Source organism: Schistocerca gregaria, chromosome 4 (genome assembly GCF_023897955.1).
Source record: "Schistocerca gregaria isolate iqSchGreg1 chromosome 4, iqSchGreg1.2, whole genome shotgun sequence".
In the NCBI taxonomy this organism is placed as follows: Eukaryota; Metazoa; Arthropoda; class Insecta; order Orthoptera; family Acrididae; genus Schistocerca; species Schistocerca gregaria.
In genome coordinates, this window is record NC_064923.1 from 765,734,947 (window position 1) to 765,760,629 (window position 25,683).

The window sequence follows — 25,683 nt, forward strand, 5'->3', positions numbered from 1 at the left end:
ACGTTCATGGTTATGATCTGTTTGTCCAGTCATTGTAATTTTTGTTCTCTGTCTATAATGTTTGCAGTTGTCATATCATACATTGGTTATAGAATATGAATCATGCAGTAAGGATGTTACTGTCAAAAATAAATGTGTTGTATAGTTAGGGCAGGCAAGATACCACATAGAAGCCTCACAGAAATGAAAACAACAAACAGGTGGGAACTATTTACAACAAAGACATTCAAGAGGCAATTTCCAAAACATAATACAACTTAAAAAATGTTAAGAACATATGTTTTGACAGAGTGCAAAGAAACTGTGTGATTGAGAAACTGTTGCATTCATTTGTTGCAACTAATGCTGCAAACTGTCATGTTTTCATCTTTTCCCTGGGAGTGGTCACATTCACATTCATATGAACAACTAAATTTGGCAAGTAGGCATATCTGGCTCACTTTCCTAGGCATACAAATTAGGAGCGTTGGTAAGATATTCCAATCATGTGACACATATGGGAGAGAAAGGAGTCCATTTCACTGGCTGTAAGATTTTTAAAGCCCTCCCTTCAAGAATTAAGTGTTTGCTAGAAGACGAATTCTTGTTTAAAAAAAGTATATATTTTACTTCTTGTTCTAGGACCATTCACTGTTTCTATTTTGCTTATTTTCACAGTTCAGTGCATCTTCTTCCTGTTTCCATGCTTGATCTGTGTACAGATATCGACGGGCTGTCCACTGCGCCCTCTTACCACTAAATCTGAGAGGGGTGTAATGAGAGTTTTCCTTGTTAGATTCATCTGTCAAGTTGAACTTTTTTCACACAGTGAACATCTTATGGTGGAGTTCACACATTGATGACAGTGTGTCAGGTGAATATAATTAAAGTGCAGCTACTGTCCTTTGTGACAGAGGTCCAGTGTGGGCTGTAATTATTGTATAACTACAAATCTTGGTGGATATTCTGGTGCATTAATGATGAACTGATTTACAACGGAGAAAAAAAAGTAGTTTCAATTTTGGCCATTAGTTGCAAATCTGTTTCTATAAATGGATGAAAGGCTTATAAAAATGTTTCTGTATACAATGGAATTGGAACAGGACATGTGCAGAAATGGTCAAACAAGTGAGAAAGGCATAATGTTTATTTTATTATTAACCACCACTTTCACAAATTGTTCAGTATGAGCAATGGAGATATCAACAAGATGATGCATCCATAAAATGAGGTGATCAACAGTTGCTTGCAGCAGTTCCATTGGAATCTGAGCAACATGTTCGTGTGTACTGGGCGTGAGATCAGGTAGAGACTGAACACATCCATGGTAAATGCTTTTTTGTAGATATCCCCAGAGCCAAAAGTCACATGGATTCAGATCAGATGATCTTACAGGCCATGCATCTAGAAAATCTCTGGAGATAACACATTTGTGGAAAGTTGCCTTGAGATCCTTCACCGAGCGAGTGACATCTTACATGAAAAAACAGTGCTGTCCATACAGTTGCTTACAGTTGCTGTCTTCCATGTACAAGGAGTCTTGATAACATACAGATGTCACGGTATGCTTAACAGACACTGTTGGCATATTATCTTCAAAGAAGAATGGATGAGAATATAGGTATTCAAAGAAGAATGGATGAGAATATAGGTACCTGTGAATCCACACCACACAGCTACATATGGTTAGTAAAGTGTTTCTTTGTGTACAACACGCAATTTAACAATATCCAATGTCAGCAGTTCTATGTATTTACTGTACCCTGTAGTGTAAAATGTGCCTTGTCAGTCAATAGAATATTGTTTGGCCACATATCAGCTTCAATCTATGACAGAAACTGAAGAGCAAATTCAGAATGTTGCTGTGGATCATGAGAGTCCACTTGCTGCACAATCTGCGTCTTTTACAGATACCAGTGTAAAATAGACAGCAAAACTTTATTTATTGTTAACCATGGCACACACAATCCCCTGACTCTGCACGAGCACTAGCAGTGCCTGGGGCACATGGTGTACTGTCAGTTATAGCAATAGCAACCTTATCAACAGCCTCCATTGGGCTAGGAAATCTTCTTCTTCCAGGTTCCACACTGACTCACCTGTGTTTTCAAATTTCATTGTCATCTTCTTTAAACCATTTAATCACATCTGACCTCTTCTCTGACCTTTCAGAGAGCAATACTTTATTAATACAGCACTGCAATTGCTGCCACTCACATAAATCAGTTTTGCTAACAGCATACTGTCTGTCTGCTCAATATACATACTGCTCTCTTATATTTTGGTTTGTCAGTGCATCTGGTGCCCACAGTTGGAACTAATGTTTTTCCTATGTGTATTGGTTCCACAGTTACTCATCAACACATCTTCCTAGTTTTATTGCAATACGATAATTACAGTCCACATTGGAACTTAATGAGTAGGTGCACTTTAATTATAGCAACTAAATATGTATATTGTTGTCAGCAAAGTTAGACACGTCAGATAATGGCTTCTCTATCCTGTCATAAGGTTGTGATAAGATTTGATTAGATTTAGATTACATTCAGTTTTCATTCCATAGACCCAAGAAATGAGATGATTCCCATGGGTGTGGCACATGTCAGAAAGTATGACATGACTTAAAAACATAAAAAATTAGAATATAATACTTACTACCCTGATCATTTGTCAGAAGATAGTCAAAAATAAGTTAATAAAAGGCAGTAAACTCGGGCAGCTAATATTTACAGAATTTACACACTGTCAGAATGAAACACTGTTATCCACTATTAATAAATTTATCATACAAAAAAACCTAATCTTGACTGTTGTGATGAAGTGTTGTCAAAACTGAAATCTAACAGATATTTTGACTTAAGCTGACTTAACAGTCTCTGTTAAGATATTCATCTATGGAGTAGAAGGAGTTGCCTATCTAAAAGTCTTTCAAACTCTGTTTAAACTGTGCTTTATCTGAAACCAAGTTTTTAATGGTTGCTGGCAATTTATTAAAAATGTGTGTTCCTAAATATTGGACCCCTTTTTGGACCAAGGTAAGTGATTTTAGGCCTTTATGTAGATTATTCTTATTCCTAGTTTTGATACTGTGTACTAAGCTATTGGTTGGAATTAGAGATGTATTACTTGCAACAAATTTCATTAAGGAATAAATATACTGAGAAGCAGTGGTTAGAAAAAAAAGTTCCTTGAACAGGATTCTACAAGATGTTCTTGAATTTACACCACAAATAATTCTTATCACACGCTTTTGCACCCAAAAAAGTTTTGCTCGGTTTGATGAGTTGATGAGTTGCCCCAGAATATGATCCCATTCGACATAATAGAATGAAAGTAAGCAAAGTATGCAAGTTTTTTTATATTTATATCTCCTACATCTGACATCGTTCTCATGGCAAATACAAACTTGTTTAGGCTCTGGAGCAGTTCCGTGGTATGCCCTTTCCAACTGCATTTATTATCAAGTTGTAATCCCAGAAATTTATCACTGCCAACCTCTTTGATCTGCATGTCTTCATATGTTATACTCATGCTGGTAGGAAATCCCTTACTGGTTCTGAACTGCATATAATGGGTTTTCTCAAAGTTTAATGACAAAGAATTAGCTTTAAACCACTTATTAATGTCAGTGAAAATTTGATTAGCAGCTATTTCTAAATCTGTACTTGACTTGCTACTTATTGCAATGTTTGTATCATCTACAAACAAAACAAACTTAGCATCTGGCAATGTAAAAGATGAGAGGTCATTAATATACACAAGAAAAGCAGTGGACCCAAAATGGAACCTTGAGGAACACCACATGTAATTAATTCCTAGTCGGATGAAGACTGGCTGCTTACTGCACAGGTATTTCATGACGACACCCTTTGTTTCCTGTTAGATAGATAAGACTCAAATCACTTTGCAACATTGCCACCATAATACTCTAGTTTACTTAGGAGAATGCTGTGGTTTTTGACAGGTCACAGAAAATGCCAGTAGCCTGTAATTTATTATCTAATGAATTAAGTACATTCTCACTGTAAGTGTAAATAGCTTTATCAGAGCCCTTCAGAAATCCAAACTGTGACTTGGACAACATATCATTTACAATCAGATGCTTAAGGAGACACTTGAACACAATCTTCTCAAATATTTTTGAGATAGCCAGCAAAAGTGAAATTGGTTGATAGTTTGATGGTATCTCTTTATCCCCCTTCTTGTAAAGAGGCTTAACTTCAGCATATTTTAGCCAGTCTGGAAATTTTCCACCGATAAGAGATTGATTACACAAATAACTTGTTGTAATCAACGCATTGTTTTTCATGGCATATGGCGATTATGCTGGTTGTGCTATTACTTGAGTGATACCCATGGTACACTCTGGACAGAGCAACACTTAAAATAGTTATCACTAATTTGTTGAAAAACAAACAATGGAAAATTTAGCTTGGAATATCAACAATATAAGGAAAAGGATCCATTGCTTCTTATCATAAAGTTGACAAGCTCAGTTGCAGATGGTCACAATGAAAAGACTCTTGCATACTTAGCTTTTGGTCATAGTACTCTTCAGAAAAGTAAACACACACATTCATTCATAAAAGCAAGCACACCTCACACACACATGATCGCCATCTTTGGCAGCTCATACTGGAATGCTTGTTTAAGTGGTGTGAAAAAGTCTTTACTTTTAGCCACATCAGAGGAGAAGAGTGATATCTTTATATACAACACTAGAGGAAAAATTACCTTTTATCCCATTATTTAAGTTGTCAGTGCCTCAGAAACGAGTTCAGTATGCAGCAATAAAAATTTTTGATCATATGCCTAACATCTTCAAAAGTGCGACAAGTACTGCAGCATGTATTAAATCTAACTTAAAATCTTTTCTCCTTGACAACTCCTTTTATTACATTGATGAATTTCTATTTAAACATTGATATGATGGGAGGGTGGGTGTGGGAGCACACTCGACTTGCATGGGGGTAAGTTTCATGTCATTTGTACTGGAATTATTCATTTTCTGTTATGTCACTATTTAGTTTCTCATATTTCACTTTGCTTAAGTACATTAATAGTGCTACTTTTCTTTGTTGCAGGAACAACAGGTGACAGACTGAAGGAAGCTACAAAAATTAATCTTTCATTGTCAGCTCTAGGAAATGTGATATCATCATTGGTAGATGGAAAATCAAAGTATATACCATATCGCGATTCAAAATTAACAAGGTTATTGCAAGTAAGGAAATTCAACTTACCATGCAGGCAAGATGACATGTTTTAGTGTTATAGTAGGAGGCCATAAATGAAAAATTTAACATTTGACCCTGGATATAAATTTGTTATACTATCGTTGACAGCAGCAGCATAGTGGTGTAGATCAAATTCCATGGCTACAGTACATATCTGACAAATAAGAAGGCTTTTCACTGTTTGACTTCTGAACTTTCATCAGAAAAGTATTTCAGATATTTTGAGATAAGTATATATCTATCCATGCTATTTGAGATACAAATAGTCCAATACAGTCTACACTTTCTTTCAAAAAAAGTTACCTGAAAAAACTCACTACAGTACAAACTAAGAAAATTGTAAGCAACTTGTGGCCTTTATGAGTCATTATATAAAATTACACCACACAACATCTGGCAAAAAAATGTAAAGCACCCAGAAGACATGATTGGACATCAGTGTCACTATGTACACATACACACCATCAGCTGGTTTGTAAATGAGGAGAAATGCTATTCTCTGTGGCGGGCAGAATGACCATTAGAGTGCCTTAGTGTTGTTCATGTTAAGTGTTGTTGTAGGCATGATAGGGCACATAAGAGGCACAGACAATGTCGTATGTCAAGTGAGCACTGTGATGGACATGAAGATGCTGCATACTCATGTGAGATAGTATCGTCATCACCTGACAAGTTTGAAACAGACTTCATTAAGGGAAACAGACTTCATTAAGGGTCTTCATATGGTTCACTGCTAGTTTGTGCAATATCCAGATTTGTGGGACACTTGGATGTGACAGTGGCCTAATGCTGGACCACAGGGAATATGAAGTAAGCGTAGTTGTCAAAGTTCTGTCAGTGACATCTGACCGCTGCAATGGATGATCACCATATTGTGCACCAAGCACATCATAATCCCATCTCATCTGCATCTGCCAGTGAGAACAAGTATTAAACTCCCTGAGACATTTTATATCATCCCATATTATTGGTTAGAGACTGGCAGCAGCTGGACTAGAGTTACTATCCCATTTGTGTACTAGTGATACCATCATAGCATGCAACACAATGGCTGTGCTGGAACAATGCTGTGACTTGGATCCATAGAGTGCTGCTGAATGCCATCTCATTGTGTTTGGTACAAATCATTGTTCTGCACTGCCCCAGATGACCATTATTGGCAAGTATGGCAGTGACCTATGAAGAGATCCTATTCTTTGGAGAGGTACAGTGAGGATACTCTTGGTGCTACAGAGTGAGGAGCTATTGGGTGTGACTTCAGATAATAAGTGGTGCTGGTTGAGGGCACACTGATGGCACAACATGGACGTACTGCATTCTCTTGTGTAGTGTGGTGCAATTTTCAATGGGACAATGCTCATTGACACATGGCACATGTCTCTATGAACTGTCTGTGTGAGGCTGAGGTTCTCCTGTAGCCAGTAAGATCCTCAAATCTGTCTCTGATGAAACGTGTGTGTGACCAACTTGGGTGGCATTTCCATTCCAGTGGCAGTTTAAGGATATGAAGGACCACTTGCAACAGTTGTGGGCCAGCTTGCCTCAGGAGAGGATAGAATGGGTTTATGACACTGTAGCCAACTGAATTAGTTCATACATCCAGCCCATAATGCATGAAGCAACATCATACTGATAAATTCGAACTTATTGCCAAGTTCTTTGAAAATTTGACTCATTTTTGTAATGGCTGCAGTGACATCACATACTCCATCAACCCATGAAGTGTCATTTTGTTTCCTCCTCCCTTTCAGAGTGTTTCACTTTGAGGTGTTATTCTTATTGTGGGTTGACTTTAAATGTTGATATATTGCAAGATGCGAAGTCCTTAATCATTTCCATGTAATAACAGTTACCTTCTTTTCTGAATTTTCCAGTCACTGTCTTGTTTTCTCCTGATTTTGTGGTCCTCCTATGCATTGCCACATATGTAACCACTAACTTCATTTCCAGTTGCAGAAGGTGGAGGGCTATAAGAGAGTTTCTACATTTAAATAACTCACTGTGAAATCACAAAACATTGTTTCCACAATTCTTTATATTCAAATAAGTAATCAACTCACAACAATTGATAATTAACAAAGTTTTTCAGATAATACACGCCTGGAAAGGGAAAAAAGAACACATTGACACCGGTGTGTCAGACCCACCATACTTGCTCCGGACACTGCAAGAGGGCTGTACAAGCAATGATCACATGCACGGCGCAGCGGACACAACAGGAACCGCGGTGTTGGCCGTCGAATGGCGCTAGCTGCGCAGCATTTGTGCACCGCCGCCATCAGTGTCAGCCAGTTTGCCGTGGCATATGGAGCTCCATCGCAGTCTTTAACACTGGTAGCATGCCGCGACAGCGTGGACGTGAACCGTATGTGCAGTTGACGGACTTTGAGCGAGGGCGTATAGTGGACATGCGGGAGGCCGGGTGGACGTACCGCTGAAATGCTCAACACGTGGGGCATGAGGTCTCCACAGTACATCGATGTTATCGTCAGTGGTCGGCGGAAGGTGCACGTGCCCGTCGACCTGGGACCGGACCGCAACGACGCTCGGATGCACGCCAAGACCGTAGGATCCTACGCAGTGCCGTAGGGGACCACACCGCCACTTCCCAGCAAATTAGGGACACTGTTGCTCCTGGGGTATCGGCAAGGACCATTCGCAACCGTCTCCATGAAGCTGGGCTACGGACCCGCACACCGTTAGGCCGTCTTCCGCTCACGCCCCAACATCGTGCAACCCGCCTCTAGTGGTGTCGCGACAGGCATGAATGGAGGGACGAATGGAGACGTGTCGTCTTCAGTGATGAGAGTCGCTTCTGCCTTGGTGCCAATGATGGTCGAATGCGTGTTTGGCGCCGTGCAGGTGAGCACCACAATCAGGTCTGCATACGACCGAGGCACTCAGGGCCAACACCCGGCATCATGGTGTGGGGAGCGATCTCCTACACTGGCCATACACCTCTGGTGATCGTCAAGGGGGACTGAATAGTGCACGGTACATCCAAACCGTCATCGAACCTATCGTTCTACCATTCCTAGACCGGCAAGGGAACTTGCTGTTCCAACAGGACAATGCACATCCGCATGTATCCCGTGCCACCCAACGTGCTCTAGAAGGTGTAAGTCAACTACCCTGGCCAGCAACATCTCCGGATCTGTCCCCCATTGAGCGTGTTTGGGACTGGATGAAGCGTCGTCTCACGCGGTCTGCACGTCCAGCATGAACGCTGGTCCAACTGAGGTGCCAGGTGGAAATGGCATGGCAAGCTGTTCCACAGGACTACATCCAGCATCTCTACAATCGTCTCCATGGGAGAATAGCAGCCTGCATTGCTGCGAAAGGTGGATATACACTGTACTAGTGCCGACATTGTGCATGCTCTGTTGCCTGTGTCTATGTGCCTGTGGTTCTGTCAGTGTGATCATGTGATGTATCTGACCCCAGGAATGTGTCAATAAAGTTTCCCCTTCCTGGGACAATGAATTCACGGTGTTCTTATTTCAATTTCCAGGAGTGTATATTTATACATGATGCTTCAGTGCTTCACTGAAACCATACGTTCATTCTTAACTCCAGATAGCATGGCATAGAGTCTATATAACAGCATTAATTTTCCTTTAGTGCTTGACCATTGTTGTCAGGCCCTTTTTTTTCTTTGGAGTCCACAGCAACCCCAATGCATGACAACAAAGTGCAAGTGACACTTCGTTGGCCAGTACAAATTATGCATCCATTGTCACTTTCTGCAGTGTGCCTGCATTTTTCTTTCTCACATCTTCACATAAATTCCAACAAACATGCAAAGCATTTTTGGTCTTGTAAAAGGAAAGTGAGAGTGAGGCCACGCTTTATAGCAACATGCACCCCTACAGATCCACCCATTGAGTTGAAAGATGTTGTGTGGAATAACTTACACATCTAGAGACAGAATCACTTATTTTATAAGCAAGCCATAGATTAATTTCACTTTGATATTGAGGTCTCATGTTACCTAAATTCAGTGCATTTCTTTCAACATAAGATTGATACACACAGTCATCATCAATTTTCTTAACATTAGTCACCAGGGCGTAAACCCATTTGGTTTCTGGCTGTGTAAATATTTCTGTCTTTTTACTTCAGAAAGACAGTATCATACAATTAAACTTAATTAAACCAGAGGTAGTTTTTCTTTTATCTGTATATTCACCTAACCTCATGTATAGGTTCCCTTTTTCATAGGTAAACCTATACTCTTATCCCCCTATCTCTCTACAAATCTAGATATCTGGATACACCTCACCTTCATGCTTACAACCATATGCCTAATCTCTGAGGATATGGCTTTTATAATTTATAATATTGAAGATTTCTCCTCCACATAGTGACCTTATCCAAAATCTGTGTAAAATATTAATTTCTTACTGCCCTCTTTTCTCTCATCACTCCTATTTCTCAACCTGTTATTACTTATACACATGCACCTCTGAAAAAAATTCATCTTATCTTGCTTTCCATCTCTTGCTTACAAATCTCAGAATTGTTCTTGTTCAACATTCATTAGAGAAGGGAAAATCTACGGAACCGAGTCCTGCTAAGTCCATATGCCTTAACTACTTTAGAGATCACTTACCTGCTTTCATTTAGTTTACTTTCTTAGATTTATATTTCTATATTTGCTGCATTCTCCTCTAAGTGTCTGGTCAGATACACTGAATGTGCTGCATTGCTTTTACAAGTACTCCTTCATTGTGTGTGTATATATATATATATATATATATATATATATATATATATATATATATATATATATATATATATATATATATATATATATATATAATTAAAGAAAGTTGTTTAGGTCCTTCCTTCCTTAGATCTGTGTGACCTTAGGTATAGGTTCCCTCTTTCATAGGTAAACCTACCATCTCATCCTCCTACCTCTCTACAAATCTAGATACACTCCACCTTCATGCTTACAATCTTATACCTAGTCTCTGACCATAGGGATTTTACCATTTCTAATATTGAAGATATCTTCTCTGCAAAGTGATCTTACCCAAAACCTATATAAAATTTTAGTTTCTTACTTCCTTCTTTTCTCTCATCAAACCTACTTCCCAACCTTTTAATGTTTATGCATTACATAAGTTTCTCTAATACCTTAGCTTATATTAGTATGTCACTTTGTAATTTCTTCATCACCTGTACCTCCTTTTGTCCTTTCTTCTCCTACCCCTTCCACCCCCACCCCCCGACCATTCTGTCCAGTTCATATGACATCACTAACATCAGTTCCAACCATTCAGCTTACTGGAGGAAACTGAACATGTTAACAATACATGAAAACAATAATTAGTCTGTGTTTCTGTGTCATTTTTGTTGTGATCTCTCGGCTTTACCTGTGGAACCAGGGTGTCATTTCCACTATACAGTGCAGATAAGAGAAGGTTAGGTTAGGTTAGTGTTTAACGTCCCGTCGACAACTAGGTCATTAGAGATGGAGCGCAAGCTCGGGTTAGGGAAGGATTGGGAAGGAAATTGGCTGTGCTCTTTCAAAGGAACCATCCCGGCATTTGCCTGAAACAATTTAGGGAAATCACAGAAAACCTAAATCAGGATGGCTGGAGATGGGATTGAACCGTCGTCCTCCTGAATGCGAGTTTAGTGTAGATAAGAGAAGGGTTACAGTGATAGCAATATATGTACATAGTAAGAGAGAGGATAGAATTGGTACTACTAATGAAGAAGAAAGAGAAGGAAGTGTAGGATCGAGAAGAAAAAGACAATAGACCCCAAAGACAGATTTTGTTCCCAACCCCACCCAAGGTTCCCTTTCTGCTAAGGTTCTAGACTGTGATGCTGAAGAGAGAAGATGGTTGGCATTCCCTACAGAACAGCCTGTCACAACTTCACTATTGCAGATCCCGAAAATTGTTCCTAACCCAACCCTATGGATAAGCAGCAGAGATCTGATAGTCATACATTTGTCATCATTTAATTGTTGTCATTTGTCTTAATGTCTTTGTGAATCACCTTTGTGGATCTTAACAGTCGTATGAGTACTTTGTCATTTTAGGAGGAAAGGTACATGATTTGAGGGGTGATAGTGTTAGTAATTCTGAACAAAAATCTTCATATGGACTTATGCCCTATTCCAAATGGTTTTCGAGATGGAACACAGTTGATATCATTTTTGTAAGTTTTTCTTGAATAACTATCTTGGAAACCATTTGGAACTCTGTTCCACATCCATATGAATTTTTTTGTTCAGAATCACCAATGCTACCACCCCTCAAAGCATGTACCTTGCCTCCTGACTCACCCTGTATATCCCACCGTGACTGGTACTTCTGTACTTAGAAATATGTAACTCATTCCAGTAGACAACCTCCCCTATAAAACATATAAAATCCAACCTATTACTTATATGGATGGTAAAAAATACGAATTCCTCTATATCAAATATGTAAAAGTATTGGGGTCATTGTTATTAAGATTATAGAAATAAACACATAATTTTATTGTACTCTAGCATTTTCTTCAATTTTTATAGTAAATCTTTATCTTCCTGCTATATTTATGTTTTCAAAGTACAGATATCTCTGTACAGTTTTAATAAATACCCTCCATGTTGCATAAATCTCTCTAAAATAGTAAGAGAAGGTTGACAGATCTCATAGTTAAAGAGGAAGAAATTGTCTCATAGAAAACTAAAATGGAAAGAAATGAAGTAATTAACTCAGAACCTGGTTGCCATCACCCCATCTAATCTGCAAAAGGGCAGATTATCATGGAGACTTTAACATTTTTACTCTATCAATGCTATAAAGTACTTCTTTGCATCCCATTCTGGGATTGATCAGAAATACTGCTTTGAGATGTGGTATCCCTATTGTTTTGAAATGCCCAGCATATTTTGGGAAAAACTTATTTTTTTGTTTCTTTATATCTGAACTCTGACAATATTCTCTTATTAGTACCAAATCATTTACATTAAATTATGGTATTTGTGCTCTTTAATTGTATTTGTGTACTCTTAATATTGCCTGCCTTTCAAATTGTCATTTACTATCTCAGTAAACTTCCTCAGGATCAATGTTTTTTGATAATGGCCATTTAAATAGCTATAGCAAAGGTTCTCTCATAAAATTCTTATTTAATAGCTCAACAGAGGACAATCTTATTGGCATATGAGGTAGTTTGTTCAGTATTTCATAGGACTCTGGAATCATCTGAATCCAAGTTGTATGTTCATCAGAGCAATATGTTCTACATAAATGACCAATTTCCTTCATAGACCTCTCACACAGATTTGATTATGGGTCGTATTTAGATGTATGTGTACATTTTAAACTCCTTTTCAACCTAAATTTTTTTTTAAATTGTTACTCGTAACCTGTGATCCATTGTCGGTCAATAATCTTTTTACTTTTCCTATATTTACAAAATACTTTTTAAGCAGGTTATGACAGTGTTTGTGGATGCCTTCTTTATAGGAAATAATTTTCCATTGTTTGACCAACATTCCACTAAGACAAACATATGTGTTACTCCTGCTCTTCCTGTTGTTAGTTATCCATTACCATCTGCTGATGTAAGATCATACAGAGCCTTTGGTATTGTAGGATACATCCTGTATGATACTTGATTGCTATCATCTTTAACTTATAGTTCTTATTTTTCGAGTTATGTTCTTGAAATAATAAAACTTACTCATACGCTTAATACATTTGCACTTGCAAAAATGTCCGTATCCCTTATGTAAGAATTGTGTTAATTCATTTTCTGGTGTCTGTGGAATACATAGCATTAACAGTACATAACTTCCAAAATAATGCTTCTTCCCTCATCATCCAAATAGATTTATCTTCTACCAACATTGGCATTTCTTCACATTTTTGTAACTTTTTCTTACAATAAACACCTGTTCTTCTATCTTGTTTTATTTTTAATGCTTACTGTCTTACTCCATCGTTTATATAACTTATTGTCAAGAAGTTACTACTGAATATTACTCCCAGTCCTTTAGTTCTTGTTACGTCATTCATACCCTAAGATAGTCATGATGATTCATCCAGTTCTGTATTTTCTGAACTATTTATGTATTTAATTTCTATCTGGTCTCCTTGTAGGAATAATCCCCATCACATTAATTTGTTGTGGAATAACCAACTTTCCGTATGGAAAGATAATGCCTGATTATCTGAATATATTTCTGTCACTGTATAATATAGTTCAAGTTCACCAAGACATCTGCTAGAGAATTCTGTTGTTCTGTGCTCTCCTAACTCAGGATTCCATTCACCCTGGAACAGTTCACACACAATACCATATTCAGAAGCACTTTTGGATGTGATAAAACTGGTACATTTACCAATGCCTGCTTAATATTACTGAATGCTTTTGATGCTCCTACATCCCTATCCACTTTGTTGTTTGTTTCAGAAATGATAATAACCTGGGATCGTTCATTGGTTGGCCTTGTATATAGTGATGATAGAATCCAACTAATCCAGAAATGATCATAACTGTTTTAAATTTCATGGTTCCAGACTGTCTTTGACAGCCTCTATTCTTTTGGGATCTGGTCTTATTACCTTCTCTCTACTAAGTGTCCTATAAATTTCAGTTCTTCCCTTCCAAATTGCGATTTTGCTAACTTCATTGTGATACCCCTTTTCTGAAACTTTTCCAAGATTTTAGTTAATAATTCACTTTAGTATTAACACATCGTCTACATAAATAATTAATTCTTGTAGCAGTTCTTTACCATGTTCCTCAAGTAGTGCTCTTATGAACACTGATACTGAAATATTGAACACAAAGAGCAACACTTTAAATTTATAAGTATTCCCATAAAAAAGGAACACAGCATACTTTCGTGAATTTTCATGTAATTTAACCTGCAAATAATTGGCAGTCAAATCAACTAAACTAAAATACCTTCCTTATTCAACTCTCATTAACAAATCATCAGTAGGTACAGTTCTGTCCCTTTCTGTCCATATATGTTAGTTTAAAACCAGTGCATCTAACACTAATTGCACTCCTCCCACTGCTTTCTTTACTACAAGTAAATGAAATGATCGTACGGCATTGTTGGCCGGGAGACCCCATGCAAAGTGTTCGGCTGCCGAATTTACTATAAGTAAAGGGTTGTTATAAGCACTTACCCTATTTTTCTACCATTTTCTCCCTGACTCTATGTAAATATCTACATCTATATGTAATGCCTTTTCCCTGATAATTGGTTTTAATTACACTTCCTCTTCTATATTATCTTCTTGTAGTAGCCATTCTCTTGTATCTGTTTATGACTGAATGCAATTAATTTTTCATTGTAAGGTCCTATAATAGTTTTGTTACATCCTGAATTTTCGCTCATGTCCCAGGATGTTGCCCATTTTTGATACTGTTATTGGATAATTATTTGCATCTGTGCTTTGTTTGACCTTAGATGTATTCTGTTTTACTGCAGTGTCAATGGTGTTTGGGTCTTGATTACAGAAACCCGTGAATTATTCATTTCACTGTTATTTCTCTTTCTACTGTGATCTTTATTTGGTCTCATATCTATCCAACAAAAATGACTCTCTTTTTTCCTGGAAAATTTAAATGCATAGCATTCTTCCTCATGTCCTGTATTTCCATTTCCTGTATTCTAATTTTCTGTATGATTGAAATGGCCTCTTTCTTTACTCAGGTTAACCAAACCTTCTACAAATTGTTCTACCCACTATATAAGATTTCTTTTTGTGTGAAATAAGGTGATCTCCTTACCGGCACTTGAACAAAATGTTTTTCATCTAATGGGGTATCTGAACACTTAGCCCTAGTCAGATGCCTTGATACACTTCTTATATGTACCCCATGAACCATTATAGGACCTAATAACTATAGTGTCAATTTTGTTTTGTTTTGGAGCAGTATTTTCTCTTAAATTTTTCCTAAAGATATTCCCATGAATAAAATTCCTCTGAATGAGCTGTTCATCATTCTACTGCATCAGCTAGTAAATGTCCTAGTGTAATTTGTTTCTTTTATCATCCCATTTCTGAGGCATAGATCAAGAAAATACTCTTAAGGAGGAGTACATTGGATGTACTTCTCCTTCTGGCTCACACTTTAGAAACTGCTTAGCGCCACTAATTCCACTTCCTGTTTGTAATTATTCTAATAATTCTGGAGATAATCCCATGTTAGATTTAGCTATTTTTCTTCTACATTCCTGTTTAGTGTTTTCTAATTCCTTCCATAATTTCTGTAACTCACTCTTATAATTAATATCACAGTCAGCTAGTAGTGTCTACTTTTTTGTGTACTTTTTGCGGTTCCATTTCTTCTAGATGCTTCTCCAAATTAGTTAAAGTATATGGATCACCAGCAATTTCAATAAGTTTTTTATTCACTTATAATATTTCTACCCTATCTTGCGTCTCTGAGATCTGATTGCATATGGTTTCGTGATTACTCGAAGATGATTCCTCTGACTGTTTTATCTTATCATTTACATCATTAAATGGTACTTTCACTTCTTGCCTAACTATATCACAATGCTTGACTATTTTCATTTCAAACTCCTTACGTAAATTAGCTTAAGGTTTCCTCTAATTTGGAAATTTTACCTATTTTTGTGACTAAATCGTCTAACTTTTTTATTAATTTGAGATAGTTCATGAGGTTTATCTGCATGGCTTTTACTGTTTTGAGATAGTTCCTCCAGTTTTTCTGATGTTTTAAGTTTATCTGGAATTCCCGCTAAAGCCATGATATGCATATTTTTAAATTACTGTACAACTTAAAGTGTGTATCACATTAAAACTTTGGTTATTTATTAACATATTTCCACCATCACTCAATGTTTGTCAGTGTCAATCACAGTCAATTATTGCAAATTAAGTAATTACACTCTGATTCTGGAGGCAGTACACTGTACAGATCACCTAATTTAACGTACCAGCTGCTGTAGAGCCCTGCTGATGTCTTGTGTGTGGCATAGTCTCAGACTGTTGTTGTATAGCTGTTGCTGTACACAGCTGCACTGCCGCCGACTGCAAAGTGATGAAGTGTTGTTGTCAGAAGCTGTCACAGCACCCATTGTTGTTAAAATCACTCGCCAAAAATCTTCTATGTAGTTGGCTTATCTTCTCATGGTTTATGTGCCAAGAACCTACCCCAACACATGAATAATATTCACTGCTGACCTGGTTGCTATGGCCAACTGGTATTCCTTTTGTTAAAGATCATGGTCATCTAAATTGTTTGGATTTAATTAAAGTTACAGGCCCTTTGGTTTGAATAATGTTGCTATCACTTCTACTCTCTTTTACTTTATTTCCTTTTGTCTGTGTCCTGTAAGGTTACCTCATGAGGTGAGAAACTTAACATCAGGATTGATGTTCATGAAGTAGATGAAGTTAAGGAATTCTGCTACCTAGGCAGTGAAATAACCAATGACGGACAGAGCAAGGAGGACATCAAAAGCAGACTAGCAATAGCAAAAAGGGCATTCCTGGCCAAGAGATGTCTACTAATATCACATATTGGCCTCAATTTGAGGAAGAAATTTCTGAGAATGCATGTCTGGAGCACAGCATTCTGTGGTAGTGAAACATGGGCTGCGGGAAAACCAGAACAGAAGAGAATTGAAGCATTTCAATGTGGTGCTACAGACAAATGTTGAAAATTAGAGAGGCTGATGAGGTAAGAAATGGGAAGGTTCTGCACAGAACTGGAGAGGAAAGGAATATATGGGAGACACTGACAAAGAGAAGGGACAGGATGATAGGACATCTGTAAAGACGTGAGGGAATGATTTCCATAGTACTAAAGGGAGCTGTTGATGGCAAAAATTGTTGAAGAAGATGACAGAGATTCAAATACATCCAGCAAATAATTGAAGACTTAAGGTTGCAAGTGCTGTTCTGAGATGAAGAGGTTGGCTCAGGAGAGGAATTTGTTTTGGATCGCATCAAACCAGTCAGAAGACTGATGAATCAAAAAAAAAAAAAAAAAGGTTCTGCGAAAATAGAATACCATTATGTAGCAGTGACAGTTTCCTCCACCTTCATATAAATGTACAATCCAGTCTCTTAGGTGTAAAATCAATGACTTACAATACTGGCTCGATAAAATCAACTGCGGTGTTCTATGCATCAATGAACACTGGATGAAAGACACTGAAATAGACTTGTGTGTTCCTCTTGGATATTCATTAGTTACAAGCTACTGCAGAAAAAGTATTACACATGGTGGGGTCTCAATATATGTCAAAAGTAACCTTGAATTGCATTAGTTAGTTATAGACCTTAGTAGAATATGCCTTGAAGCTACAATAGAAGTAGCTGGTGTGGTAAAGTACGGACAGAAAACTGTTATTGTCTCAATCTATCAAATCCCAGGTTCTGATGAGATAGTATTTATAGAAAAAATTAATACTTTAATATTGTTGTTATCAAAATATAAACAGCATAAAATTGTAATTGTAGGTGATATTAACATAGATATAAGGGCAAAGAGAAAAAATGTAATTGATATGATTAACACTCTGAAGTCATTAAACTATTAATGTCTCAATGTAAAACCAACTAGACTGAACGCCTGCCTTGATAACATAATTAGCAATGTACAAACAGACTCCATACAATGTGATATAATAGAATTAGGAATATCAGATCACACAGGGCTATGGCTTCAAATAGAAAAGTCAGCCTTCAGTTCAAGAGAGAGAGAGGTGACATCTAGAGTTCTAGGTGAATCCATTGTAAACAAAATGATAAACCATTTAAAAGAAATGGATTGGGCTCATGTAATGGATAACAAGAAAACGATTAATAAATGTTTTTCCATTTTCCTGACAGAGATCAAGCATATAGTAGAAATGACATGCCCCTTGGCAACCAAAAGGTACCAGAGTAATATTACTCATAAGCAACAAAATACTACAATTGGTACACCCTACAACTTAACAAACTCAGAATACTACTGATGATTATGAAAGACAAATCTCATAACAGTGATAGGGACAAGGAAAATTACACTCAAATGAGAAACCTTTACAGATTAGAAATAAAAATGTTAAGTGCTGTGCAAATGATGAATATATTTTAAATTCTAAAAATAAATGTAAAGCTGCCTGGACTGTCATTAAAAGGGAAATTAATAATACCAATAAAGAAAGGAGTATTTCTATTGACTGCAATATTCTCAATGAATATTTTGTAAATAGCGTTACCACCCCACCCATCAATTCTGCCTCTGATGCAGAAGCATTGCTCACTTGTGCAAAACAGAGAAGAAGTGAGAAGTTCACTTGGACCCAAATCACATTAAATGATATTCATAAGTCAATAAACAAATTAAGTAATTTCAAAACAGGAGACTATTATGGACTCAGTAATCTCATCATAAAATGTATAGCAAAAGAAATTAAAATGCCACTTCTTTCACTATCAAACAGAATACCTGATGAAGGAATATTCCCCGACTGTCTGAAGCTCACAGATACATTGCCTGTGTACAAAAAAGGTGAAATAAACCTCCCACATAACTACAGACCCATTTCTATAGTACCAATCATATCCAAGTTAGTAGAAAATTGTGTGCATAAGCAAATATACAAGTATTTTGAAACCAACAAAATTTTAAATGAACAACAGTTTGGCTTCAGGTCACACCTATCAACTGTAAAAGCAGTAGAAGCTTTGGTGAGCAATGTTTATGAAGGGTATGGAAAAAGGGTATCAATGTGTGGAACACTTATTGACCTAAGTAAAGCATTTGACTCGGTGTCTCATGACACTCTCATCAAAAAGTTAAAATACTATGGCATTGAAGATGATGCACTCCGTCTATTCAAATCTTATCTAAGCAATAGGTTACAACTTGTATATGAAAATATGCAGAGGTCAGAAATATTCCCTATAGAAAGTGCAATACCCCCAAGGCTCTGTTCTTGGACCTTTACTGTCCATTGTTTATGTTAATTACTTCTCGAATTACATACCGTGTAATAACATACTATATGTTGACAATATGACATTAATAAGTACAGGAGAGAACTTACAGAGTGTACTGGACAAAAATAGAGAAATGATGCAAATGGCTAATTACTGGTGTCAGGCTAACCAGCTGTTCATAAATCAAACAAAAACAGAAGAAATAATATTTAATGTCAAAGTAACTAAAAATGAAAACAAAACAATGAAATTACTTGGACAGATCATAGATCAAAAGCTCTCATGGGAAGGACACACCAACTATCTATGTAGTAAACTAGCATGAGTATTTTTCTTATTTTATAAATTAAGAAACAGTGTGAGCAAGCAATTGTTACTCCACTTATACTATGTTTTTTTTTTTTTTTTTTTTTTTTTTTTTTTTTTTTTTTTTTTTTTTTTTTTTTTTTCGTTCCCAACTGCAATATTGCTTTGGGGTAACTCCCCAGAGGCTGAATGTATTTCGGGATGGCAGAAGAAAGCAATCAGGTGCATAGAAGGGTTAGCACCCATAGAGTCCTTCAGAAATTATTTTAAATTGCTTGGCGTAATGACAGTGACAAGCATATATATATATATATATATATATATATATATATATATATATATATATATATATATAACTGTTTAAAATATGCCAGAGAAAATCTGAAAAAATTGAACATGAGATGTGATGTGCATGCACACAGTACAAGAAACAGTCACCTGCTCGACTTGCCTTCCACAAGACTTGCTGTAGTCCGTAATAACTATAAGTACTTAAGCATAAAAGTTTTCAATAAGGTACCATGCTCAACTCATACCGTACCACTAAATAAATATAAGAATACATTTGCAAACATGGCTAAAAAACAATGAATTCTATACAACTGAAGAATTCTTAGATACTAATCATCAAAATATATGTTTTACCTAACTTATGAAGAAAATGTTTTGATATTATATAAGCTAGTTATTTACTGTGATTCTTTCCTTATGTGTGTATTTAATTATTGTGTAAAACATTGTTTTAGATAATGCTGAAGGAAAGGTCTTTAGTTCCTTTTCACCCCTTTCTGTATCTATTTGAATATCATACTGAAACTAAAACCCTCTGTAAGCTTTGATGAAGCCAATTGTATGAAAAATACTGAAAGGCTAATAAAAATATTGTATTCTATTCTATTTTTCAACGTCAATTTTTGAAATTTCTTGGTTACAAGCTTTAACACCTTACGCAGATTTAATTACTGACCACACAGCCTTTGTCTTATTTTTATGATTTAAATTAGCCTGTTATTTTCCAGTTGTTTTGCTGCTCTGACAACTGTTTTAAATATGGTTGTATAGAGTCTAACATATTTAATGATATTAATATCTTTATTGTATTTTAGTTCTCTATGCACTTGCCTTTTCCTTACACTGGAAATTTTTATGCCCTGGGTAAACCACTTTATTTGTTATTTTATTGCTGCACAATTTAGGTGGAAATGTATCATTAAAGACACCAAGAAAACTATTCATGAATTTCTCAAAGTTTTCGTCCCTTGATCAAAAGCCATGTTATCTCTTTTAGTTTCTCACTAAACGTTAGCAAGTTTACTTTGCTAAAGTTCCTGCTCGTATGGGTTCTCATACATGAAATGTTCCTGTCTGTCTGTGGCAGCTAAATGAAAAATGCACAATCATCTGAAATACCTAGATCTAGACAAAATTTATACACATCTTCATATACATAATTAGTTAGAACATTGTCAATACACGTTGCTGATTGTCCATTGTCTCCGATAGATTCAAGGAAATACAATTTGAAACCATATTTCTTTACTAAGTTACTGAATCATGGCTACTATCACAGGTGAGGTCAATATTAAAATCAGCAGCTATTACCAGTTTTTCTTTTCTTCTCTACAAAGTTCTTCTAGCACAATTTGTTGCTTAGATAAAAATAGGACTGATGATGACGTCCCTGGAATTCTGTATTTTGAGATTATTATAACATATTTTTGTGAGTCCACTATTTCTACACAACAGCTCTCAAACACACGTTCTTCATTTAAGTAATTAAAACAGTTTCTGGTCTCATAACTTATATCACTATGTAGAAGTATACATGAGCCTCCACGTGACTTGTTTCTTCTGCAAAAGCTACTTGCTAATCTGAAGTTCTCTATCTTGTTTAGAATTTTAATTGTGTCCTCAGTAAACCAGTGTTCATTTAAACAAACAACTCTAATATTTGCACATTCTGACAGAATGATTTCCGGTTCATCTACTTTGGAGTTTTTATTGTTTGAAGCATCAGTGTTTAAACCATTTATATTCCAGTGGATAGCATAAGTGCTTTGACTATTAGTTATGGGCTTTAGCACATTTCTTGCCCGATGATAATGATTTGGTTCTGTCTTTCTTAATGCTACACAAGTTTTTTACTCCCATCACCACTTATCATTTTGCTTTATTTTTTGTGACCAGGCAAGTATCTATGAACATCTTAATGAATATTTTTGAGCCCAACCTATTCAGATGTAGACCATCTTTGCAAGACACATTGCACTTAGAAATTTGTTGGGATCAATGAAAACGACTCCTAGTTTATTGCACTGTTCTTTAATATTGCCGTTTATTCTCTGCACATAGATGTCACTCAGCGATCTCTTGTACACAGTCCCACTTATTATTATTCTGGAATTCGAGTACAGTCTTCTGGACATTCAGATGAGGTTCATTGTGTCGTTTACAATTCCTTCCTCACTGTTGTTTCGAAGCGAATTTGTTCGCATGGGGATAAAAATACCTTCTGGATTTCTGCTATGCTTATTTTCTGCGGTTTCTCATGAGCTTAAGATGATGTTAAGGTGTGTAAGCAATTGATGTGTCCTGATTCCAGTTCGAATGTTGATTACGGAGTTTGGAACAACTATGTTTTTCAACAATGAGTCACCTATAATAAAGAATTAACTTATTCAGTTCTTATTATAACGCTTCTTTCAGTCTTTTTTGTACATTACTCTGGTCCACTTATATTTGTTTGATTCTTCTGTATCTTCCGTATTGCATTTAAAAGGAAATTAAAAGAATTTCTGAATGGCAACTCCTTCTACTCATTAGACAAATTTTTGGATATAGTAAATGGGTAATATCCCCCCCCCCCCCCAACACCCCTCCCCAAAAAAAAAGAAAAAAGAAAAAAAAAACTTAAGTGTCATGTAATATTTTGTGTAATGCAATATCTTGTACATACACCTTTTATTAACCTGACACATTCCACATCATTATGAAGTGTCGTATTCATGATCTATGGAACAAATAATAGTCTAATCTAATCAATTTCTTTTTCTTTCATTATGGTGGCTGAATTTTTTTGTGGTTTGTCAGTTGTATCGCTCTGCGTATTTGCCGAAGTAGGCCCATCTGATACTGGAGTTTTTTCACATACACAACACTTCATGCTTCAATGCAATATTTTCTTTCTTTAGCATTGTCAGTTCTGCTTTCAGTGCATCAGTGTCACTTTGAAGAAGACGAGTAATTTAGTCCTTAGAACTTAGGGCGGATGTTAATCGTGCATTTTGTCACGGTATATTGATAATTTTTACTTGTGGACCGTCTGACAGCAACTGAATAATTGTTGTCAGACAGTCCACAAGTAAAAATTATCAATATACCGTAATATTACACGCAACTGTGGAAGACAGGACTATAAAAGTTGAAGGTGCATTTTGTCATTTATACAGTCGAGGCATGTCCACTGAATAACATCGTTCATAAATTTCAGGCACACATTTGCGCACTTCTCGTGTAACCAAAAGTTGCACTTAATGCACCGAATTCCTTTGACTACACATTTTTTTACACCTTCTGCACGAAGAACCATTCATTTTCAATTGATTTTGGAGCACCATATCACCACACAATACTACCAGTGCCATCTTTACATGATGATAGATAATAGTTAGCAAGATAACTTGCTAAGTGTAGCATTCATGCACCTTCTGTTTCTGTTCTACAACTTTGGTGTCCACCAGATGTTAAGGTGTTTAAAATTTAGAAGACTAAAACTTACTCAAAGTCGTTGGGACATTACTGACAATTTCTTGCAGTGCAATTAACCCACATGTAAATCACTGGCTCTCTCTGTTAGTCTAGGGGCAGACTTCTTCATAAGGTTCAGTCACCTCAAATTTAATAAAAATTAGTTGCTGACATCTAGTTGGAATTCTAAAGTCTACTAGGCTCAACATAGATGCCACTTCAAAATGACATGCCAATTATTGGTGACTAAGTTTTAATAAAATAGTTTATTGGCCCATTGATCTCCCACAAAACTGCTGACTGCTGAACAACATGAGTTATTATGTTGAAATGATAAAATGGCTCAAGACCCCAAGAATGGATTGTAACTTCACTATATAACTTAATTAATTACTTTGAAAACACAATGATTAACAGTCCTAAATGCCTTTAAGTGAAGAAATTTAAATGAAGTTCCCACAAATCTATGAGAGACTAAGTCAAACACTACAAAATTATATGAGTCTATGCTGAAATATTTCTAAGTCCCACGCATTGCGAAATATTTCAAACACATAAAAATGTGGCTTTATCACCACTCATATTCATGTACATGCTACCTCCTTCAACTCAATCCAAACTGAGTCTGCCACCTTTCCATACTGAGTGACCGTGAGGAACGTGGCCACTGAGTTTCTAAGGACTTGGTCACTCCCTCCAGAAAACTGTCACCATTTTCCAGCTCTCAGCATCCCCACCCACATAAAGTATGCACGTTAATATCTCATAAGGATGTCATGTGATGACCAGTCCTTTTACACAATTTTTGATTCATAAGTTTCATTAAATTCTCATTGTGCTATTAGTTGTGTGCTAAAATTCTACCCTATACACATATAAAATAATAATTTTTGGGTACCATAGTTTGCCCTTAAATAAAAGTTTTGTGCTTGCAATGGTGAGAATTGTTTATTCTCATTGTACCTTTACTACTTATGGTACAACTATAAATGATGCATTTCTGTAGGATATTATTAGAATTTGTATATAATCAATAAAATTTAAATTGTGGGAAAAATTATGAAAATTTAACATAAAACAATAAAATTTGACACTAAAAATAATAAATCTTAAAATCCAACTGGAGGGTGGGGGTGGGGTGTTATCACTGTCCACATGTACTGTCATGCTGTCAGTGATATGCTGATTTCAATTAATTTTGCAATTTAATTATTAAAGCTATTGAACATGCAACTACATAGCTACGTAGATGTGTCTTATCAAGAGCTACAAACTGAGTGCTGGATCTCTTTTGTGGGTTGAACAGTATATTAGTTATAAATTATTTAGTGAATTACTTGTATTCAATCCTATTTGTATATGAGAGGAGTCTCATATAACATTTCCAGTCGTATCTGTGTACCATTGGATTCATGATCAAATTCTGTTTCCTTTCCTACCTTGTGCTCACCCATAATCAGCATGGTTCATGCTGCTCGTGCACAAATAAGTACAAAGAAGTTTGGAAGTTTCAACAGCTACCAGATGCTGACACCATGCTCAGCCCTTTAACAGCCCACATTGAGCCGGGTCACATGCACTGTGCACCACCACCCAGCCTTGGCACCACTGGCACCACTGGTGGTGTGAACTCTGCCCGTGTTCAGTGCATGCGCACGACTTAAACACTGCACTCAAACAGAATCCTACTACACGGATATGACTTTGTGTATTACACCTCCAACATGAATGTTGTTATCTGCTGGTATACTAATATTTGTAACAGATTTTCTTATGATGATCTCCTTCTTGAAGTTCAAAGTGGCTGTTTGCAATTATACAATATTTTACAGTATTATACTGAATCTTATTAATAACTACTTCCTTACATAATCTTGACAGAACTATTAAGACTCGAGACAGGGTGGTAAAGAAGTGTAACTCCTCACCCTCTCCTGAACAATGATTTTCTTCTGCATACTTTAATCCAACTTGTTTATCCATTTGAATTGGAAAATACTGGAAATCTTAACAATATCCAGAATGTCACTCTATTATAATGAATGTGGTGAATATAGAAATGGCCTGGAAAATGCCAGCCAACTATACAACAGATTCCATGCACTTCAACAATGTTTCAGTGTAACAACTGGAAGTAGGTAGCAGTGGTAGAATGAAACACAATACTGTTCAGGAGGTGCTGGGGGTGGGTACAGCCTAGATTAGAGAGTGCAATTTTTCCAGAGATCCTGGCTACAATTTCTCAGGAGAAGATGTTCTCTATCAGAGTGTCCACAGAAGAGGATCTACATAGTGATACAATGGTTATTCATCTAGACACCCTAGCAGCTCTGAAATCTCTATAAGCCCCTGCAACAAGAAGAAAGATCATTACAGGATACCGTGAATCCCTTGTGAGGGTGGAGGAAAGCAATAGGGCAATTCTGTTATGGTTCCTGTCACTCGGATATTATTGGTAATGAGAGACAGGAGGA

At 36.5% G+C, this 25,683-nt stretch overlaps 1 protein-coding gene across 5 annotated transcripts in view; it reads left to right on the forward strand.

The window, feature by feature from the left end:
• The window catches only part of LOC126365817 (osmotic avoidance abnormal protein 3-like), a 333,344-nt gene that overhangs the window by 129,357 nt on the left and 178,304 nt on the right, over nucleotides 1–25,683 (forward strand). For 4 of the 5 annotated variants that reach the window (XM_050008409.1, XM_050008410.1, XM_050008411.1 and 1 more), the window contains exon 6: nucleotides 5,064–5,203. The exons of the other annotated variant lie outside the window; for it this stretch is intronic. In XM_050008409.1, coding sequence (XP_049864366.1) covers nucleotides 5,064–5,203 — 140 coding nt within the window. The remainder of the gene's footprint in view (nucleotides 1–5,063; nucleotides 5,204–25,683) is intronic. 5 annotated transcript variants of the gene reach the window in all.